Source organism: Drosophila tropicalis, unplaced genomic scaffold (assembly GCF_018151085.1).
Source record: "Drosophila tropicalis isolate 14030-0801.00 unplaced genomic scaffold, ASM1815108v1 contig_845, whole genome shotgun sequence".
In the NCBI taxonomy this organism is placed as follows: domain Eukaryota; kingdom Metazoa; phylum Arthropoda; class Insecta; order Diptera; family Drosophilidae; genus Drosophila; species Drosophila tropicalis.
The window spans coordinates 3,957,836-3,976,970 of NW_027173338.1; the positions used below are offsets into that span (position 1 = coordinate 3,957,836).

At 35.8% G+C, this 19,135-nt stretch overlaps 2 protein-coding genes and 1 long non-coding RNA gene across 5 annotated transcripts in view; all 3 read left to right on the top strand.

Annotated features, from left to right (window-relative positions):
- Window positions 1-19,135, top strand: part of Trim9 (E3 ubiquitin-protein ligase Trim9) — an 87,888-nt gene that overhangs the window by 14,750 nt on the left and 54,003 nt on the right. The window lies entirely within an intron of this gene.
- Window positions 11,271-12,240, top strand: LOC137581167 (uncharacterized). The gene has a single exon (XM_068295348.1). It carries the CDS (start codon window positions 11,397-11,399, stop codon window positions 12,102-12,104), a length of 708 nt encoding a protein of 235 aa, XP_068151449.1. The 5' UTR covers window positions 11,271-11,396; the 3' UTR covers window positions 12,105-12,240.
- LOC137581551 (uncharacterized) lies at window positions 15,955-18,590 on the top strand. Its single transcript, XR_011033181.1, has 3 exons — window positions 15,955-15,985; window positions 18,200-18,254; window positions 18,527-18,590. It is a non-coding gene; the product is annotated as an uncharacterized lncRNA (long non-coding RNA).

Below are 19,135 nucleotides of genomic sequence, written 5' to 3' on the forward strand. Positions count from 1 at the left end.
TAAAAACGAACATCATAGTGTTGGAAAAACACTTTAAAGACCAAATAATTTGTATTTTGCTTAGAAGAATATCGACAGTGTTTGTTAACGACACTTAAATTATAATTAATAATTTGGTATTGGTTAATACTCATCAGTGATGTAAAACTCATTAAAATGCGAATAGAACCTATAATAGCATTTCCTTAGTACAGCAACATTCGATAAACTTATGACATTTTCATTAGTTAGTTTCACTATTTTCTGCCTTAGCTCTGCTTACTTATTAGCATGCGAGTAATATTGAGAAGCTTTTGGTTAATGTTTTTAATTTGTTAAAATTACATTTAACTAGTTTCTTTGGCTGTCTGCAGATATGTCAGCGTTCCACTTCGGCCCCTTCACGATGGCTTCTGTTGTCTGCCTGTTTGTGCTGTCATCGTTATTGCTTTTGGGAATATGAACCCAGAATGGCATGCCAAACACTCGGCTTTACCTCTAACTGTGACTCAACCTCAACCCATTCTTGTTTCCATGTTGCATGCCGCAAAACTCCAATTCTCTCTCGCTCTCTTTATCTCTCACGTTATCTACTGTTTTATACATTTTAATTTGACTTGCAGCAGTCAGTTCGGTTTGGCATGAGAAGAGTCTGTGGCACAATCTCTTTTGGGGTTTACTTCTCCTCTGTTCAGTCACCGCAACTTGTCTCATCTCTTTCGCCCTTCCCCATTCCAGCCATTCCACCCATTCCATTTCCATATACATTCTCCTGACATTTCGTTTTGTTTCACATCTATTTTTTATAAGCAGACGCAATTGTTTTGAAAATGAAAGGTTAAAAATGTTAAATGTGAGTTGTGTTCTGTTCTGTTATTTTTTGTTTTTTTTTTTTCTACTGTTGTTCTTCTTTTCAACAATGGTGGGTTAAGGGTTGTAACCAGGAAATGCAGTCAGCAGGACTTCCCTTTGGGAAAACATTAACTGAACTGAACTTTGTCAATGAACTTCCATATGGAAAATATTTTCAAGGGAGCAAAGTAAAAGCAATATTTTAATATAAGTTTTTAAGTTTCTCTTTAAAATAAAAAAAATAATGGTTGACAAAGTTTCGACTATCACATAATGTTAGAACTTGTTTTTAACAATATATCATAACTATTTTAGTCCATGACCAAATTTGTTAGGTAATTTATTCGGCTTTCAAGTTCAAGAATGATGATTATGAATTTCTTTTAAACTGTTATTATAGGTAGTTTATCTGGATGTGTTCTTAATCTACACCAAGTAGAAATGTTGTTATTCAACAATTTTGCTTCACTTACATCACTTTACTTCCGTTCTCCTAAATTTTTCTGCTGATCTTGGCAATTAGTTGAAAACTTTTGCATTTTAACTAAATTCAAATAGAGAGTTAAGCAAATAAGAAACACAACCAAAGATTCTTCAGCTAAGCAAATTCAATTAAAAAGTGCTGACTGCTAAGACCAAGTCGCATCCGAAGGCATCACAAGGCATCGACAGGAGCAAAGGATAAGGAGCTGTGATGAAGGCACACCATTAGGAACAGACAAAATGTCTGCCTTTAAGTGGATAGGACAATGACAATTCCGCTTCTCATGTAATTATAATAAAAACGTGGCAAGGCCAAAAGACCATAACCAGAAAATGGGACTTAGTAGATGATTAGGTTAAGATAAGATAACAACAAAGAAAAGCAGAAAAAATTCAGTGAGTAACGACTTGGATATGCTCTATGTCAAAAATTCATAAAAATTACAATTCAATCCTAATATAGAACGACAATTGATGACTAAGATAATAGATTAAAACAAAATTCTTTACATTTCGAAATACTAATTATACTTTTTATTATATTGACTAAACTTTTAGACTTTTGGCATGTACCTCAATTGTTTAAGGATTACAGTGTACAAAGAATAGAAAAGCGAAATGTAAGAAACACAAATTATCTAAATGAGAGGAGGAAGATATATGTAGAAAGAATTGTCAACATGTTGTTGATGTTTATGATTTTGGTCTAGAAAACAAAAAGCTATCCAGTTTTAATTCAATTACCACAAAGAAAACGAAACGAAAGAAGCGTTAGAAATTAATGAGAACTAAATTAGTGTAGATTATGCCATTATATGGTAAAGGGAAAGAGAAAGTCAGATGAATGGGAGACTGAAGGAATTTTCCCATTCCCCTGCCCACTTCTACTCTTTGTATGAAATGATTTTTATTGTTTGCTTGACCTAATTTCTTCCTTATTTCCAGCCTCTATTCTAGCTCTAATGTTTGCAGGGAATTGTCCACAAAAAGGAGGAGCAATAGAAAGACATTTCCCCGAGTCCTCCTTTTTTTTTTTTTGCTCTCCTTCCTTCTGCTCGGCATTTAGGGGTAGTTGGTACACACAAAAATGTTGATGAAAAGCTTTTGTTCGTGGTTTTCTGTTATTGAGCTAAAATATTTAATATGCCAAAGTCAAAAGCAGAAAAAAAGAAAAGCCAAAAGCCCAACTATTGCAGGTGAAATTTTCTTGGAAAATGCAGCAGTTTTTCTAATATAGATTTCTGCAATGTTCACGAATTTTGTGCTTTGTTTTGTTTTTTTTTTTTTATAACATAAACGATTTTTCTTGAAAAACTTTTCCTCTTGCCGTTTCTTATTTTGGGCCGACATTTATGTGGTCACTAAAGATAAGCTGAGATGACAAAAGAGTCAAGACAAAAAAAGGCATCGAGAAAAATAATTTCATAACGAAAATGTTGACCATTCAACACAGCGACCCATTGACCTTTTTTCTTCTTTCGGCTGAGGGGTAAATGGCCAACATAAATAACAAAGAAGAAGAGGGCAGGGGAAAGTTTAACTACCACGAAGTGTGAGTACCGTAGAGATGATACCATAAGAATTATTTTTCTTTAAGCAAAACATTCGCGTCAAATCTCATAATATTTAATTTTTGGAGAATTTGGTTTTTTGCGTTAAAAGAAGCTGAGTTTAACTAGGCAAATATATCCTATAAGTGGGTTTGAAGCTACGTTCCCGAATACTGGTCGAACCCCTCCAATCTAGGGTATCAAAAGGAACCCATTAGGGGTGAACCGAAACAAAAAACTAAAGAAAAAACCCAAGAAAATGGCAAAAAGCCTGCTAAGTCTCCGATAAAAGAAAAAAAAAAAAAAAAAAAAAAACAAACTGATGAAAAATTGTGACAATTTAGGCAAGAGTTTCTGGCAAATGCCAACCCTCTACGGTAATCGATTCTGGGTTTGAAACATTTCTCAACTACCTTAATTAGATCTCATGTTTTGTGTTTTTTTCGCTTCATGTTCATCAAATTAAAACAAATGTTTGCGAAGGGTTGCGCCACTCCCCCTAAAAAATAAGTCAACAAATTTATAATTTTGTGTGTTGAGTTTTGGAATGGGTTGGGGGGAAGAGCCGAGGGGTCACTTGTACAGGTGTTGGCCAAAAGGTTTTTCGTGTTTACTCATTATATGTGGAGAGGAGGCGTAGTGGGTGCGGCTTGAGGTCGAAGAGTCAAACCCCAAAGAGTAGAGCCCCAACCAATTGCTTCATTAACTTCTACCCTTAAAGCGTTTTTGTTAAATTTTTGATGGACATTTCAAAATGGCAACAAATTAGTGACAAAAGGAGCAAGTACTTTAAAATTATGGCAAGGACAAGGGAAAAATGTGTAGATAGACTAAAATTTATACTAAAATTGTCTTGTGGTCGTTGTAAAAACAATTGCTTTGTAGTTTAGATAGTTTGATTCTAGATTTAAAAGCTCCCATCTCTATTTGTCAGTGATAACATCTTTAAGTCAAAAATATTACAGCTGCATATGTTTTTCTCTTTCCATAGAAATTAATAGGTAAAATTACTTTGTTCACATCAACTCACCGAGAAGTTAAGACAATAAATATGCAATGAAATATTTTAATTGCTTTGAGAAATTTCGTAAAATATCCATCCATCAATCAAAATTCAATTTGCCAAATTTGATTAGAACTGTCTCAGGGGTATCACTTCGCTCTTGTCTCACCTCACTCTCTAGTGCATTTCCTTTTGCATTCTAATTGAAAAGAACAACAAATATTTGCCATGAAAGGAGAGAAAAAGAAGAATGTCACTTAAAACTCAATCAACTGCAACTAACCATATTAAAAACAGGACTACACCATACGTAGACACAAAGTAAAGAGAAAAAAAGTTAGAAAACACTAGAAAATAGTAGTGAAGTGCAGTCATGGTCTCTGTGATACCCTATACAAAGTTACTACCCTGTCATATCAGAGAATATAAAACAGAGCAAATAAATAGATGAATATATGAAAAATGTTGTTCCATTTGACACATTTAATATACCCGTTCAGTCTACAGTCTAGAGGGTATCAAAATTAGATGTGTATGCATATAACGTATACGCCATGTGGTGCTCTGTCTCTGGCTATGTCTACGTCGGCATAGAAAATAAAGAATGCAATCAATTTGTCAACGTCTCTACGCACCCCCCCTTACTCGCCCTCTCTGGTTGGTGTTACCAACCCATTTTGGACGCCCTGTGTGTCATCACACACGTATGCCGGCAATTTATGTGTCGTCTGTTCTGCTCCGCTCTGTTCTGTACTGTTCCGACTTCAACTCTTTCTAGTAAATAAATTTAAAAGCGCTTAAAACTGAGGTGTGAGTGACGATGTTGGCAAAAGGGGGTAATGGTTGTTGGTGGGGAGGCGTGGCGGTATGTCATGTCTCTGTTGCAATTTGACTTGTTGGCTTGGACGGGCGATGACTTGACAAAACACAAATTTGATGCAGTTGAAATCAACTTAACCCCAGGATGATGACAAACAGAAAAAAAAAATGCCACGAATTTAATTAAAATGTTCACGCTTATAAAATATACGACGTTTTTGTGAATTAACTGGAAAATTAAAGTAGAGATAATTATGTTTTTAAGGATTTTCTTTAATTTGCATGATTTGTCATGATCATAAGGATATCTCAAAATGTTCTATATTCTAAATTTAACTTTAATTTAAAATAAAATTTAAATGAATTCTCAGTTTTTAATATTTCTTCGATGTCAAAATCAAAATTCCTTCAGTGCCCCAAATGTTTCTGACAACCTTTCCAATCAGGAAACAACAAGAACATTAAAATTAGATTTTTCTTTAAAGGAAAAAAATACATTTTCTTAATATCTCATCATTAATAACTCATAAATGAATGAACACGCTTAAACTTGAAGTGTTTTTATTATTTTTTTTGTGTTGTTGTTGTTTAGGCACGATTGAAAAATCGAAAAATATATGTATGTGGATGAGTACGAATGTGTGCGATGCTTAACTGAATGATTAATTCATTATATATTTATATGACAGAAGCAGATGCTGATGAAAGAAGGGAAATCCTTGAAGGAAAACGTGAAAAAGAAATGAAGAGAGAAAAAGATTTCTTTTCTTTTTTCTTCATTTTCACTGGCACGCATCATCTGTCGACCTCAATCTCCTTTTGCTTTTATACACGTTAATATTATGCAACACCTAGGATGCCACATCGCCTAGCCCAGCCTCCCTCCCTCCCGTTTTCATCTCCGCCCCCATCTCGGAAACATCCCCCATAAATATGCATAGAAAATGCCTAAAAGTTAATTACCGTCAACATTTCTGAGTGGCAAGTGGATTGGTGTGGGCATCATGGAAAAGTGGGCTAGGAAAAAGTAGGCGTTGATTTTAATTTATGGCAGACAAACTTTTATCCACTTCCCCTCCCACAATTTCTCCTCCGCCCATCCAGTACTCGTGTATGTGTGTGTTTGAATCTGGTAATTTAATATTCATGACCGTGTTAAAATCAATGCCTAAGATGTAGCTATACGAGGGTAGACTGAATAGTCCTCAATTCGATATCTCAAATGCATTAATTAGTTATATTTATGTTGATAATAACTTGTCCAAAACTATGCACATTTTTGTTTTATCTGTAGGCACAAGTATCCTTTAATGTCTACTTAATATTCCCTTCCTTAGAAGAGAGATTCTTCCTCTTTCTGGGAAATCAAGAAAAGAACTCACTGATTTCATTCATATTAATATCCTTTAGACATCTCAATTACTTTTCATACCACTCTCGTATAGAAAAAAGGATGTGGTATCAGCAGCAGTAGCAGCATCAGAGAAGGAGCAACATTAATGCTACTGGTCTAACAATCTAATTAGCCATATTTTATAATAACGAGCCAAAGTGCTAAATTTTAATTGAAATTCTATGCCAGACCAAAAAAACAAAGGGGTTTGAGTTTTACGATTTTTTTTCTGGGGGTTTTCCATAAATCTCAGACTTACCCTTTTTCTTACTCATTATTGTTTTTCCTTAGCCTGCCAATAATTACCCCTATAAAATTTATGTTCTTACAGTTTCTGTTTTTTCTTTTTGAAGAGGTGCGGGTGCTGCTTGAAAATGATTCACTGATTGGTGAACATTGTTAAATGGGTTTTTTTTTGAGAGGTTCTCGAAAGTTCACACATTTGTAGATACATTTTTTCCCTCATTCTGTTTTAATTTAAGAACTCTATTTTGCCGTTCCTTAGTATTTACATATTACCCATAACGAGCAAAAATTGTTAGAATTTTCTCCCTTCGCGACAACCACAACTAATCGATATCCTGTCTCTGAGGGAGACAGGATATCGTTTCGTATGTTGCTTCCCTGCCAAGGCACAAGCTCATACAGGTGGAAAATGCGCAAAAATTCATTGTGCAGAAAAAAGTTTTCCTTTAAAAAAAAAAAAAGAGAATAAAAATAATGGCAAAGGAAAGGAAACTTCACCTGCCCAACGGCTGTTGCTTTTTGCTGGCTGCTTTCCTCCCCAAATGGGGCGTGGCCAGCAAAAGTGTATTAAAATGTAAGGAAATGTGTTTTGCTTGTTGTTTTCTCTTGTTTTTTGTGTTCTCTACACACACACACACACACATATACACCCATACACCCATTCGTACAGCTGTGCTCAGCTGCTTGGAAACAATGAAACAACAAGCAACAGAAACAACGACAACCACAAAAAACGCGATGGAAGGTAGAGTTTTCAAAATGTGGGATGTAGAAGGGAAGCAGTTTTCTCATTTTTAACTTTAAGTCTCGTATGAACTAAAAGATACCCTGGAATGTTAAAAACGAGTGTACGATTCTTAAAAATTCTTCTTATACTTTGTCTTCTAGTCTATAATTCAATTTTGTCAGCCAAACATTTAGTTTTTGTTACTTTCCTAAGTATTTCATAGGGTAATGACTAATCTACCCTTTTTTGATACTACTTAACTTTGTCTGTTTCCCCCTTTTGGTTTCTAGCCATTGCGGTTTTATTTTATTTGCCTACAAACATCATTTTTGGCCCGTTTCAAATCAGCCATAAAATATTAAAATTCAAATTGTTTTGCCGACTTTAAGGCGCAATTTTGGCTCATTTGAAAATTTGCATTTTATTGCAATTTGTTGTTGTTGTTGCTGCTGCTGCTGATGTTGTCTTTGATATTTGGCATCGCCTTTGTGCTCCTCTCTTTCTGTCTCTTGCACATAAATTCTTATTTGATGTTACTTTATTTTTATGCATTTTCTCGACATTTTATTACCATAGCATACCACAAGGTATTGTAACTTTGGGAGAAACATCTCCGCTGCCCTCTCCTCTCTTCTGCTGCTGCTGCTGCTTAAACAAATGATAATTTATGCAAATGTCTCTAGTACCGAATAGATAGAAAAACTCAGTGAGGGCTTTCATTTTATTTTGGCCATTTTTAGTTTGTTTTGCGCTTTTTGCTTTCTCTTTTGGGTTTTCGACATGCTTTTGTCATTTATTTTGTTTATCTCCTCTCGTTCTCTGCTGCTGCTGTTTTTTTTTTAGGTATATAACAAATTATTATTATGTTTTATGTTTTATGCTGATCCAAGCAGCAGTAAATCACACACTCATTCAGTCGGAGGACCTTTTCTATTCTCCTCGGTTCATTCGGCTGCTGCATTTGAGTAATGAGCTGCTTATCGAAAAAGGGCAAAAGGTAGTTCTTTTTCGTTTTACTTCTTGGGTTTTTCTCCTCCCTGGGATGGAGAGTTAATGACATGATTCCTTTTACTTTTTTATATATTTTTTGTTTTGGTGTTGTTTTCAATGAACATGAAAAATGCTGAGCTTAGGGATCATTTTGGAGGGTGAGCATTGCCATGGCAAGGATGGGATTTATGCTTACTAACAAGGACAATTTGTTTGCGAAACTTAAAAAAAATAAACCAGAAATATAGTTGAAAACTGTCGAACGGAGTTCATTTAACAGTTTTCTGAATAGATAGTTTGCCCAAAATAATTATTGAATATTGTGTTTAAATGAAGAGTTTTAGAAGTCTTTAAGTGGCATGTGAAAATATTTGTGAAATTTTCCCCATTGGAAATATTTCAATTTGCCTTTTGCTTGGCCAACAAAATGATTACATTACTTTTGTATACACAAACTATATGTGGATGTTGTGCCATTTGTGCCTTCTTTCAATTCCCTGCACTTTATCCCTTAAGTAGCCCCAATAGAAACTACAAATTGAACATTTATCTTGCTCTAAGTAAACTTTGGCCAAAAAGCAAAGTGGAGAAAATGTTTTACATGCCCTTTGGCTGGCCCTCTTCATCTCACTCTCTCTGTTTTCTAGATACAGGCCCTTCATCTTTATCCTTTCTGTCTGTCCCTAACATTTCTGTTTCTTTTCGAGTAGATTGTCATCATCAAAATAGTCGAAAAGTGCACTGCATTTGCCTCGCTCTAACCAACTATTAACTCTAACGTAAACTAAACTAAAGATGTGAGCAGTTTATTTTCTAGTAGCTAAAATAATACAATTTTCCTCTAAATTTCCTCAATAGTAAAAACCATATGAAAGCTTTTCCATGCAAATTGTCCTGGACTCCAAGACTATCAACTGCTGCCATCTTGCCTCATCATCATCATCAGCATCAGCAGCAGCAGCAGCATTCTCATTCTCATTCTCATTCACATTGTCGTTTCTTCAAGTTGCCCACTTGAAGTTCTCTAACAAGCAAGATATTCCAGACAGCTTCAAAAGATGGCCAAGGATATGTTTGTCCTTCGTATTCTCTTTGCCCTTTCGCTCGTCCTTTTTCTGTATGTTTGTTTATTTGTTTACTTTTCTGCCATTTCGTTTTCGTTTATTTTTTTCGTTTTCATGAATATTTTCATATTTTTTGAATGCCAAGTTGCCTTCTACTGGGCTCGGTTCTAGTCCTTCTTTATCCTGGCAATTGTGTGTGGAAAAACTTTTGCTATCAACAAAAAAAAAATTGGAAAAAAGAAGCGAACAGGACGCATGTGTAAGGCCATGTTATTTAATAGGCTTTTGTGTGACTTGGTACCACAAATGGCACTGTGGTGAAAAATCACTCAAACAGTTGATGTCGTACAATAAAAAATTCTATATTCAAATCTTGGAATGTTTAGAAAAGTTTATAAAGGAATTTAAGAAAAAAGGATTTTGTAAGAAGATACTTACTTAAAAACTTCATCCATAGTTAAATGATCTTTAGTTTTGAACATAATTAAAATAAAGAATCTTTTGCCTTTTATCAGAATCAAAATCGGCTAAGATTCTTGTTTGTTATTTCGAACATACTTTATATCTGCTTGATTAAGTGTCCATTGGCATCTTTTCGTGTCTTTTTTAGTTGAATTAATGGCTTACAGCAGCAACTAAATGTTGGACACCCAATTCATATTTAAAGCCCACTGTGCATAACTGTCTTGAATGGTTGAAGCTATTTCTTTGCCAGTTTCCTCCCCCTCACACACACAAACTCGAACTCCCTCTTTCTCTCTATAAAAGCTGTTCTCTCTCTCTCTTACTTTCTGCATGTTTGTTTTGTCTGTCTGGTAGTGAGTCCTTTTTGCCTTTTGAGTTGTCTACACATGTTTGCCTGTTTCTCCTGCCCCGCTGTCGCCTAGTCTTCTTGTGTATGCACAGTGGCTGCTGTTTTCTGTAATGCGTTTAGATTATTAAACATATTTTCTGATGCCTGACAAATGGCCATACAAAGACAAGGAATACGAGAAAATGTGGGTTTTGGGTGGAAAAGTTTTCACTTGAATTTTCTTCCCGTTTATTCTGTGTGCAAATATTGACGCCTTAATTTTGGCGTCTTGGAGCAATTAAAAGCAGGCATCGGGCATAAAAGAAACTTTAAGTGTTCAATAAAGAGCAGGAAAAATTTAGCAAAAACATGGAGGGGAATCCCCTTCTTGTTCTCCATTTTTTTTTTGTTGTTGTGGGGAGTAAGTAGGTCAGACCATTAAAATTGCCACCCAACACAGCTGAGGAGATTTATGCGTGGGTGTTTCTCTATATGGTTTCCTGTTCCTTGTTTAATCGTTAAAGGGAATGTTTTGGTTTTCGGTTTTTGTGTTTTACTTTTACTAGTTAAACTTGTTTTATGGTTAACGCCACCTGCCAACCACCCCACCACCCACCGGTTCCTGCCACGCGCCCTTTCTACTTGCTACAAGTAAACTCACTTTTCCTCAACTCCGCAGGAGGCGAGCAAAAAGGAGCAGAGTAAGACCTAAGAACTTTTCCTTGCTAAATGCTTTCTGATTGTTATTTTTCGTGTTTTTCCCCCAAGCCTGTTCCCGGTTCACTTCTCTTTTAGCATATTCTCGGCGTTACAATTATTACATGGAGTAACGAAGGAAACTTTTCGGTTTTCTGCAAAATCTGGTAATGTGGGCGTGTTTAGCACACACAACTAAAGTTCTTCATAATGACTTTGTAGCAAAAATGAACGAAGAATAGAAAAACTTTGCTTGCTAGTGCTACCGACTCTGCCATCTCTGTTTATCTGCTTAAAGTCGTGGTTTATGCTAAATTTAATGAAAAAAGTTTCCTTCTAGGTGACAACTAATGATGAGAGACTAAAACTTTGCTTTGAGGGCAAAGTCTCAAAAACGAGAGTAAGAAAATCGAAATTGCAAAATTGCCTAACGATTGTTGTAGGTGTTTGTTAAGAACACTTAATTTTTGACGTATAAAGTTTATAGCACGAAAATTCTTTTCTGACTTTCGACTAGTTCAGGGTCAATTGGTCTATCGTATCTATTGGTCTTATTATAATTTTTCTTTAAATGGGTAGACATGTAGCTAGTTGATACAATTCTACTATTTTATACATTTTCAGTTTTCTAGTAACCTCTCCGTTAAGTTTTAATAATAAACCACAGATATAGAACTCACATACAATACAACAGGCCTTTCAGAAAGTATCAAAAATCTTAAATAGTTTCTGTTCTGTGTATATATGTTCCATATAAGTTTTCGGTTCAAAGCAAAATTCCATCTGAAACAATAAAAAATCATGGACAATGACTTGGAGTTTATAATTAATGCCTTATCCATACCAAATTCACCTCTTACTAACGGCTATAGCCATGATCAGCTTATAGAGATACGCAGTTCGTTTATCACATTGCAAAATATACTGCGGGACAATCCCACGGCCATGGAGCATGTAGAGAAGTTAATGTCACCATTAGTTATGAAAACAACTGCGTCTGCAGCATCGCAGACCTCCGTGTTGTCACGGGCCAAGGCTGGTGGGGATATTCCCCTCCTCGGAGGAAAGAGCGATTCGGTTCTATATGGAATCCATAACAAATTGAAATTGCCAAATCTGCTAATGTCACGATCAAGTGAAACTATAGATCGTGAGACTAGCACCACTTTAAGCAACATCTTCCATTATAGCAACACCTGTTCCAACTGGAGCATGGACTATGGGGCAATCAGTCAAAATGACGAAGACAGTTTCGGTAAGGCTGATGCTAGCTGTGGGGAACCTGGCAAAGAATTGGTTCGCTATAAACCCCAATCGAATGATTATGACGATTGCTTGGATAGAACTGATTCGAGTACAACCATGGTTGCTTCGATTGCCCCTTCTTCGGCTATTTCAATAAGTATTCCCATCCGTCTGATGTGGAGCAATGATGGTTATGATCCACAGAGTACGGACAGTGAGACCACTTTGAAGGCTGATGGTCTTAGATTCATAGCGAGAAATTAAGATTTGCAAATTTTGCAAAAGTCTCAAAACTAACAATAAATTTTACGCAATATTTCCAATTATACACATAAGAAATTTCTGCGAAGATTCTAGGCTTAAATTCTAAAAATATATTCCAAAACATTTTGCCAAACAACTTGCTCACTGCGTATACGTAATTAAAGCAATTACAACATAAATTACTTAATTATATTTGCCAAAAAAATTAAATTACCATAAAACAAACGGGCATTGCTCATGACCAAAATAATGGCTCTGTCCTTGGTATAATAAAGCAATATCTAAAATATCTATATCTATATTAATCGCCTGGCAATCAAGATATTCTCTTCGAGCACTTTAGAGTTAGGGGGAACATCCTTAATACATGTAGTTTTCCTTTCAACAGGATCCCCAGTCCCCCCACATCAGACTAATTGCTATGGCAAAGGACATTCATACACACTGTATAACAAACAAGCAAACATTTTATGGTTAGCAGAAATTCCAGAAATGCCAATGCTTAATATGCATAACAATAAAACGGAGCTTGACGACGACAAAAGAGCAAATAGGTAAACCTCCAACCAGTTCATATATTACCCTGTCTCAAATCACCCACAGACATCCACACACCCACACATCCACGCACACATGGTATTTAACCTCACTCGCTCACATCACTGATAGGGAAAATCAAAAGCAGAAGCCGTAAAAATAAAAAGTGAAAGCAAATTGCTTAAAGGGCCCCCAGGACTTTGGAATTCAGAACTCACCTGTTCATTGAGCAAGGGTAAAAGCCACCCTCGCAAAATGCTAAAATTTCATACGAAATTAAATTAGATTTTTCGATAGGCAGTGGGTTAAAAGAAAGCAAGTTCTCTCCATATGTTAAGTCGAAAATGCCAGATACCCTGCACTAAGTAGATGTATTTGCCATGTAGCGATTGGTAAAGTTTTCAAAAGAGTTTCAGAATAAAACTCATATAAGTCTACTAAACGTAGATTCCTATGAAAACTTTAACCTACAACTAGTCTATGATCAATTTGTATTGGTTAGCTAAGACTATTTCATAGAGCCCTTTATTACCATCTTAGCCCATGACATAAAGGGTATCAAAAAATAACAGCTATATGGGGGAAATTGCTACACGCACGCAAATATTGAAATGTCGAATTCAAAAATATCCTTTCCACCAAAAAACAGAGACAGACAGACAGACATGCATAGAACATTCATAGAAAGCATTTGCCCAAAATGACCGCCGGCATTTCACATACACAGGTACATATATATATCTCTTTCTCTGTTTGTCGGTTTCACTCTATCTCTCTTTTATTCTCTTTCGCTGAGTGGTTTTCTCTCTGTGTGTGCAGTCAAACGGAAATGTTGTTGAAATGCCTAACGCAAATGCGAGCCATTTCAATTAAATTTCCGTTTTTAATCACGTCTAACCAGACTAGTATAAATACGTAGATGTATCTGAATACTGAAGGGTCAGCATTGCTGAACAGATCCTTCAACTCATTCAAGTGTTAGGCACCGGTGCATATTTTTGCGCCTCTTTTAACTGTCATTACTCGGAATTTCAAGTTATCCTATCATTCTTTAACAAAACTTACCAATTGTACACTGGAAAAAGTTCTGTAAGCAATGAATTACTATATCCATTCCATCTTAATGAAATCTGTTCTAAATATTTATGCAGTATACTTCGCTGTGATTTATTGTTTACTATAAAATATTTACCTACCAACATTAATCAGTATAATCAAAGAAAACTATTTGTGAAATCCTCCAAAAAATATTAATATTCTCTCTCTCTTCTGTTGTGCATACTAAACTCATTAATTATGACAATTAGGCAATAGCTTTGCCTCATACCTGTATGTTTTCCTATGTATGTACATACTTTTCCGTTTAATCTCTACCCACAAGACGCACGCGACTCGATTTGAAGTCGTTAAAAGTGTACGCCTGAAAAACTCAAACGAAAAAAAAGAAAAAACAGAAACGAGCGAAAACTAGAGAACATGTAAAATTTGCCGTGTTGAACTTGCCGTCTGATTAATGGGTCCTTTCTTCTGGCATGTCATAAGCGGGCAGGTCCTGGAAAATCTACTTTCCGCCTAAAGTCCCTTCCTGCTCTCCCTTGCCGAACACCCTTCAGGCGAAGGCTGGGCCTTGTCGTCCAGTCAAGTATAATTAACAACTTTGTTGGGCTAAAGAAATTGCAAGAGGAAAAAAATGGGAGAGAATTCAAAAAAGGACGAGAATAAAGGTAGTACAGCAAAAAAAGGAACTCTGTTGCACGTTTTATGTAAATGATGTGTAAACACTAACAGGGAATGCAATGTGGCGGCAACAATGCTGTTTTGTACCCTGTAAACATAAGTAAAAAGGGCATATCTAATATATATAATTTAGGATCATATTTGGATATTAAATAGTCTTTTTAATCATGTTCTATTAATATTGATCATATTGTTCAATAAAAAAAAGGATGAGCGGCTAATATTATACTCAGATACCCAGCCTTGCCACTCATTTGTCCAAATAACAGGGTTGCATGCGCAATAAGAACTGAGCTAAAAAGAAGATCAACTGCGCAGTTTGTGATCTTCACAATTTTAGAAAGTTTGGTAAATTGAGAAATGTAGTTTTTATGGTGTTAGCAGTTAACAAAAAACCTTTTTTTTCAAATAGAAGGCTCTTCTTCAAGTAGTAAAAGATAACAAGGATGCAAACATAAGAATGTCAATGTGTATTTGATCTGTAGGGTACCTTAAAGTCTGACACACTACCATACAGCTGCAGCATTTCATACTTGTTTTTGAATTTTTTTGAAATATTCAATGCATATTTCGTGGCGCAAGTCCATTAAGGGAAGGAAGATGATGTAGATATGGTTATGAAGAGAGAGAAAGAGATTGTGAGAAGAATAGAGTAGGGGATAGAAAGAAGGGCAAGTACAACGACACGTGTCGCTGCGATTTATTAGCATAATTTCTCTTCTTCAAGCTTCTGCTCTACGGAAACATTAAAGTAAAATGTGTTGTTCCCTGGAGGTAAACAAGATTGAAACAGTTTTTTCTCTTTTTTTCCCATTTTCAATTTCCACTTTGCTCAGAACTACTCGTGGATACTTACTTACAAACACCAACACTTTTAATTATCTAACATTTATCTAACTTGAAGCTGTCGCCGCACTTTAAAAACCACATCAACAAATGAATGGGGCTTAGTGGCAGGTAGGCAGGTGGGGGAGGAATGAGCATATGTTGGGTGTACCATGTCTAGTCTTCTTCTAGTGTCTTGTGCTATTTATGTCTCATTTAGTAGCACATTTGCTTCCACAGTGACTAGTTGGTAAATTAATTGGATTTGCAATTACATGCCACACACACACACACACGACGGCAACAGCAATGTCTATGACTACGACGACGATGACACCAACGACTGTTGCAAATTCCACAGAAGGTGGCACAAACACAAATTGAATGGAAAAGCAGACTTAAACCCAAATGGTAAAAACAAAACCTCGCAGACAAGAACAAAAAAATGTTGCTGAATGAAAATGAAATTCCAGAATAGATTTAGTTAACAATTTACGTGCATGTGAAACAGAAGTTGAAAATCCTAATTTTATTTAGATTTAATCAGCCAAAAGTTGGGGAAATATTCAAAGATTTATTCGAATTGAAGTCTTGAAATAAACCTCAATAGGTGAATCAACTCTATACAGAACTATCAGTGCTAGAAACGGATATATGCTCAGTTGGAATTGGAATTCCATGAAGCTTTAATTTCAATACGCAGAAGTGAATCATTTTGTGATAATTAGAAAAATCTTTAATAACAAAACGATGAAAAATGTAATTACATGCCCCGGTGAATTGTAAATACAGCAAAAAGGAACAAACACACACACACACACACATAAATAATTTTCTTGGAAACGCAAAAGCAAACGAGTTTACACAGACAATAATCCAAAACCTGCGATCCAAACAAACGAATAATGCTTATAATAAGCGGACATGGACCCAACCAGGGGGGGTGATGATGGCAAAAAGGGGCTGAGGGGGGGTTGTCAGTGTCTGTCTGGCTAAAGCACGTGCAACCTTGCTTAGAGGTTTTCGGTTTTGTTTTTTGGGAATTTTCGTATATTTTGCAATAAAACGTTTGACTGAGCAATTGCACCCAAGGTTGAGTAATTTATAAATACGTAACTCAGTGAAATCCCTTCTAAAAATTCACCCGGCCACCCCTTTTTTTTGAAGAACGAAATTTTAAGCATCCCTCTCTGCACCCTCAACCCTCAAGTTTAAGGTGGTTGATTGTATATACGTACGTACGGATATTTTCCATCTAACGGTAGTTAATTTTCACTGCAGTCCTGAAATTAAATCCGATGAACAGACTATTTGTCATTTCTGACAGTTCAAACTGCACATTTTCCAGGGCTAGAGAAGGAGAGTGAGAGAGAGAGAGCATAAGAGGGGGAAAGCACCACGGAAAATGCGTCTTATGTTGGGGTTGGTTGGGAAATAAGTTTCGATTTTTATATTCCCATTGCGTCATAACTTCTGTTTGGATATTTTGTCAACTGCAAAACTGCGTTTGCTTTGCATTGTTGTTGTTTGTAATGAGAGTCATCAGAGGAAAATATTTGTAAGCGGTGAAAGAAAAAGTGAGGAACGAAGTGTTCGAGGGGTGACGCAACATTTTCCTGCTAAAGTTTTGTCAACTAAACGGGAAAGTTTAGGCGTTGAGTTGATGGATCAGATATCAAATGCAAAACTCACTTTCAAATGAAATTTGTTGAGCAAATTCTTTTAGCTAATTGAAAATCTTCAAAGTGCAAGGAATTTGCCATGAAATGAAAAGTCTTTACTTAATATATATATATGTAGTTTAAAAGCCTTTAAGAAAGACTGTTGAACTGTTGACTCCGCTCTTGAACTAAGGCAAGATATACCTATCAACTGGATCTTTTCCTCTTAGTTTACATTGTTCGACATTGTTGTTGATCGACAACTGTTGGAAAATTCCAAGGAAGTCCTTGCCATAAAAGAACCTACATGCTGGAGGAATCGCCCCAACTGATTTTACCTTAAGAGATCACTCTTGTTCACACAAGCCAAAGTTCCCATTGTGTGTCTTTTTTTCTTTGATCTAATCAGCTAACATTAACAGATTTATGGTCAAAGCAACAAAACATTGCAATGCCACAAGGGGACAGTTTCAAAAAGATTAAAATCAAAATCAAATCATAAAAGGAGATATTGTCGAAAGGCTCTAAGCCGATTTAATGACGGGAATCATAAATCATCAAACATAAAATGCAAAAAATTTATTTATGAATTCTAAACATGAAAATCCTTTCAGCTTTCACAGCTTTAAGTCCTGCCCAGCTAGAGTGGACTTGCGAATGGAAATTGTCCAACATAAAAGGGTGGCAACAGTTGTGAATCGAATCGAATTTCATTTTCATTGTCGTCCAATTGTTGCACGAGGGGGGGAATTCTGTGTGTATCGCTTTTTGTTGGTTAACTCTCGTCCGGTGCTGGCCCATTGGCCATTAAAAAGTTTTGTCAAGTTAAATTACCAAAAATTGCAAATTGCTTGGATTATATGTATATGTATATACAATATATGTATGTATATATGGGCTGGGCACTTTCACTTCCTGTGTGGCCAAAAGGATTTCATACACTCAATATAATTAAGGGCTCAAGGCCTGATAGCCTGAGCCTGTTCATTCTGCCCCTTCTTCTTCAACTCATCCTTCTCAAGTTCAAGTTGCAAGTTGTCCAGGGCAACCCAAAAAATTTGTCGCTTGGCATTTTGTGAATTGTATGTTAAATTAAATTTTACCACAGAGACCGACCGACCGACCAACCAACCAACCAACCAACCTCCGGATAAGTCCAGAGTCCATTGTGTGGCTTTTTTGCCAAGTCATTGAGCTTCTCCAAGTGTATATATATGTGTGTGTGTGTGTGTGTGTTACCATGTCCTGCTAGTTCTGCCACCAGGCAGATTCGGCTTGTGGCATTAAGCTGTCTGTTTGCTTGAGCTTGACAGATTTTTCATTTGCCTTTGGCAGAGTCACCGAATGCGATGGAAATGGTGGAGTAGGAGTAGGAGGAGGAGCACTTTTCGTAAGTTTTGGGGGCAAATTGTAGGTGGCTGAAGTCAAAAACTTTGTTTGCTTGTTGGTTCTTTGGTCATGGATAGGCCAGTTTGCTTTTAAATAGTATATCAAATTTGATTTTTCAGACAACAAACTCCAAGTCAAACCAAATAACGAAGCAAATACATTTGATTGAATTTTTGAATTTTCTAAAGAAATTTCCTTATGCGTTTCATATTAATTAAAAAAATTTTTGTTTTACATTTCACTAATCAAATAATACATTTTTATTTATTGCAGGTAAATATTTTCACTCAAATCAATCACTTTTGGCATTTACTTAAATATTTCACAAACCAAAGTAAGTTAAGAATTTGCTTAAAATAGTTTTTATGCCAATTAAATTTTATTGTGTAGTTAAATTGATTTAAGCGTGATAATTCTTCAACAAAGAGAATTTAATATTTATTTCCACTTATGGATTTTTGCAATCCTCTGTAGATGAGACAACCTTTAAGGTTCGCAGATTGGCTTGAAATACATAGAAAATATCATTTTAGGATAAAATGCCCATGAGTTGCCTCAGCTTTTCCCTCATTAACATATTTGATTGTCATTTTTTCATGATTTTTCCGAAAACGTCTTTTAAAATGAATCGCTCGATATCGAAAGAAATGAATATAGGGAGAGTTTCTGCATTTAAATTGAGTTGAGCCAAATAGTACATTGTATTGTCGACAGTGTTTTTGCCATTTTACTTCCTTTGACTAAGGGCCATTCATTGCAATCAGCTGATGACACTGTTTGTGGGCAACTGACACTGACCATAAATCAATAAAACAAAAGATATTATACGAAATAACAAGAGCTCGTCGTAGGAAACTCAGCGCTCCTCTCGTTGACAGAGAC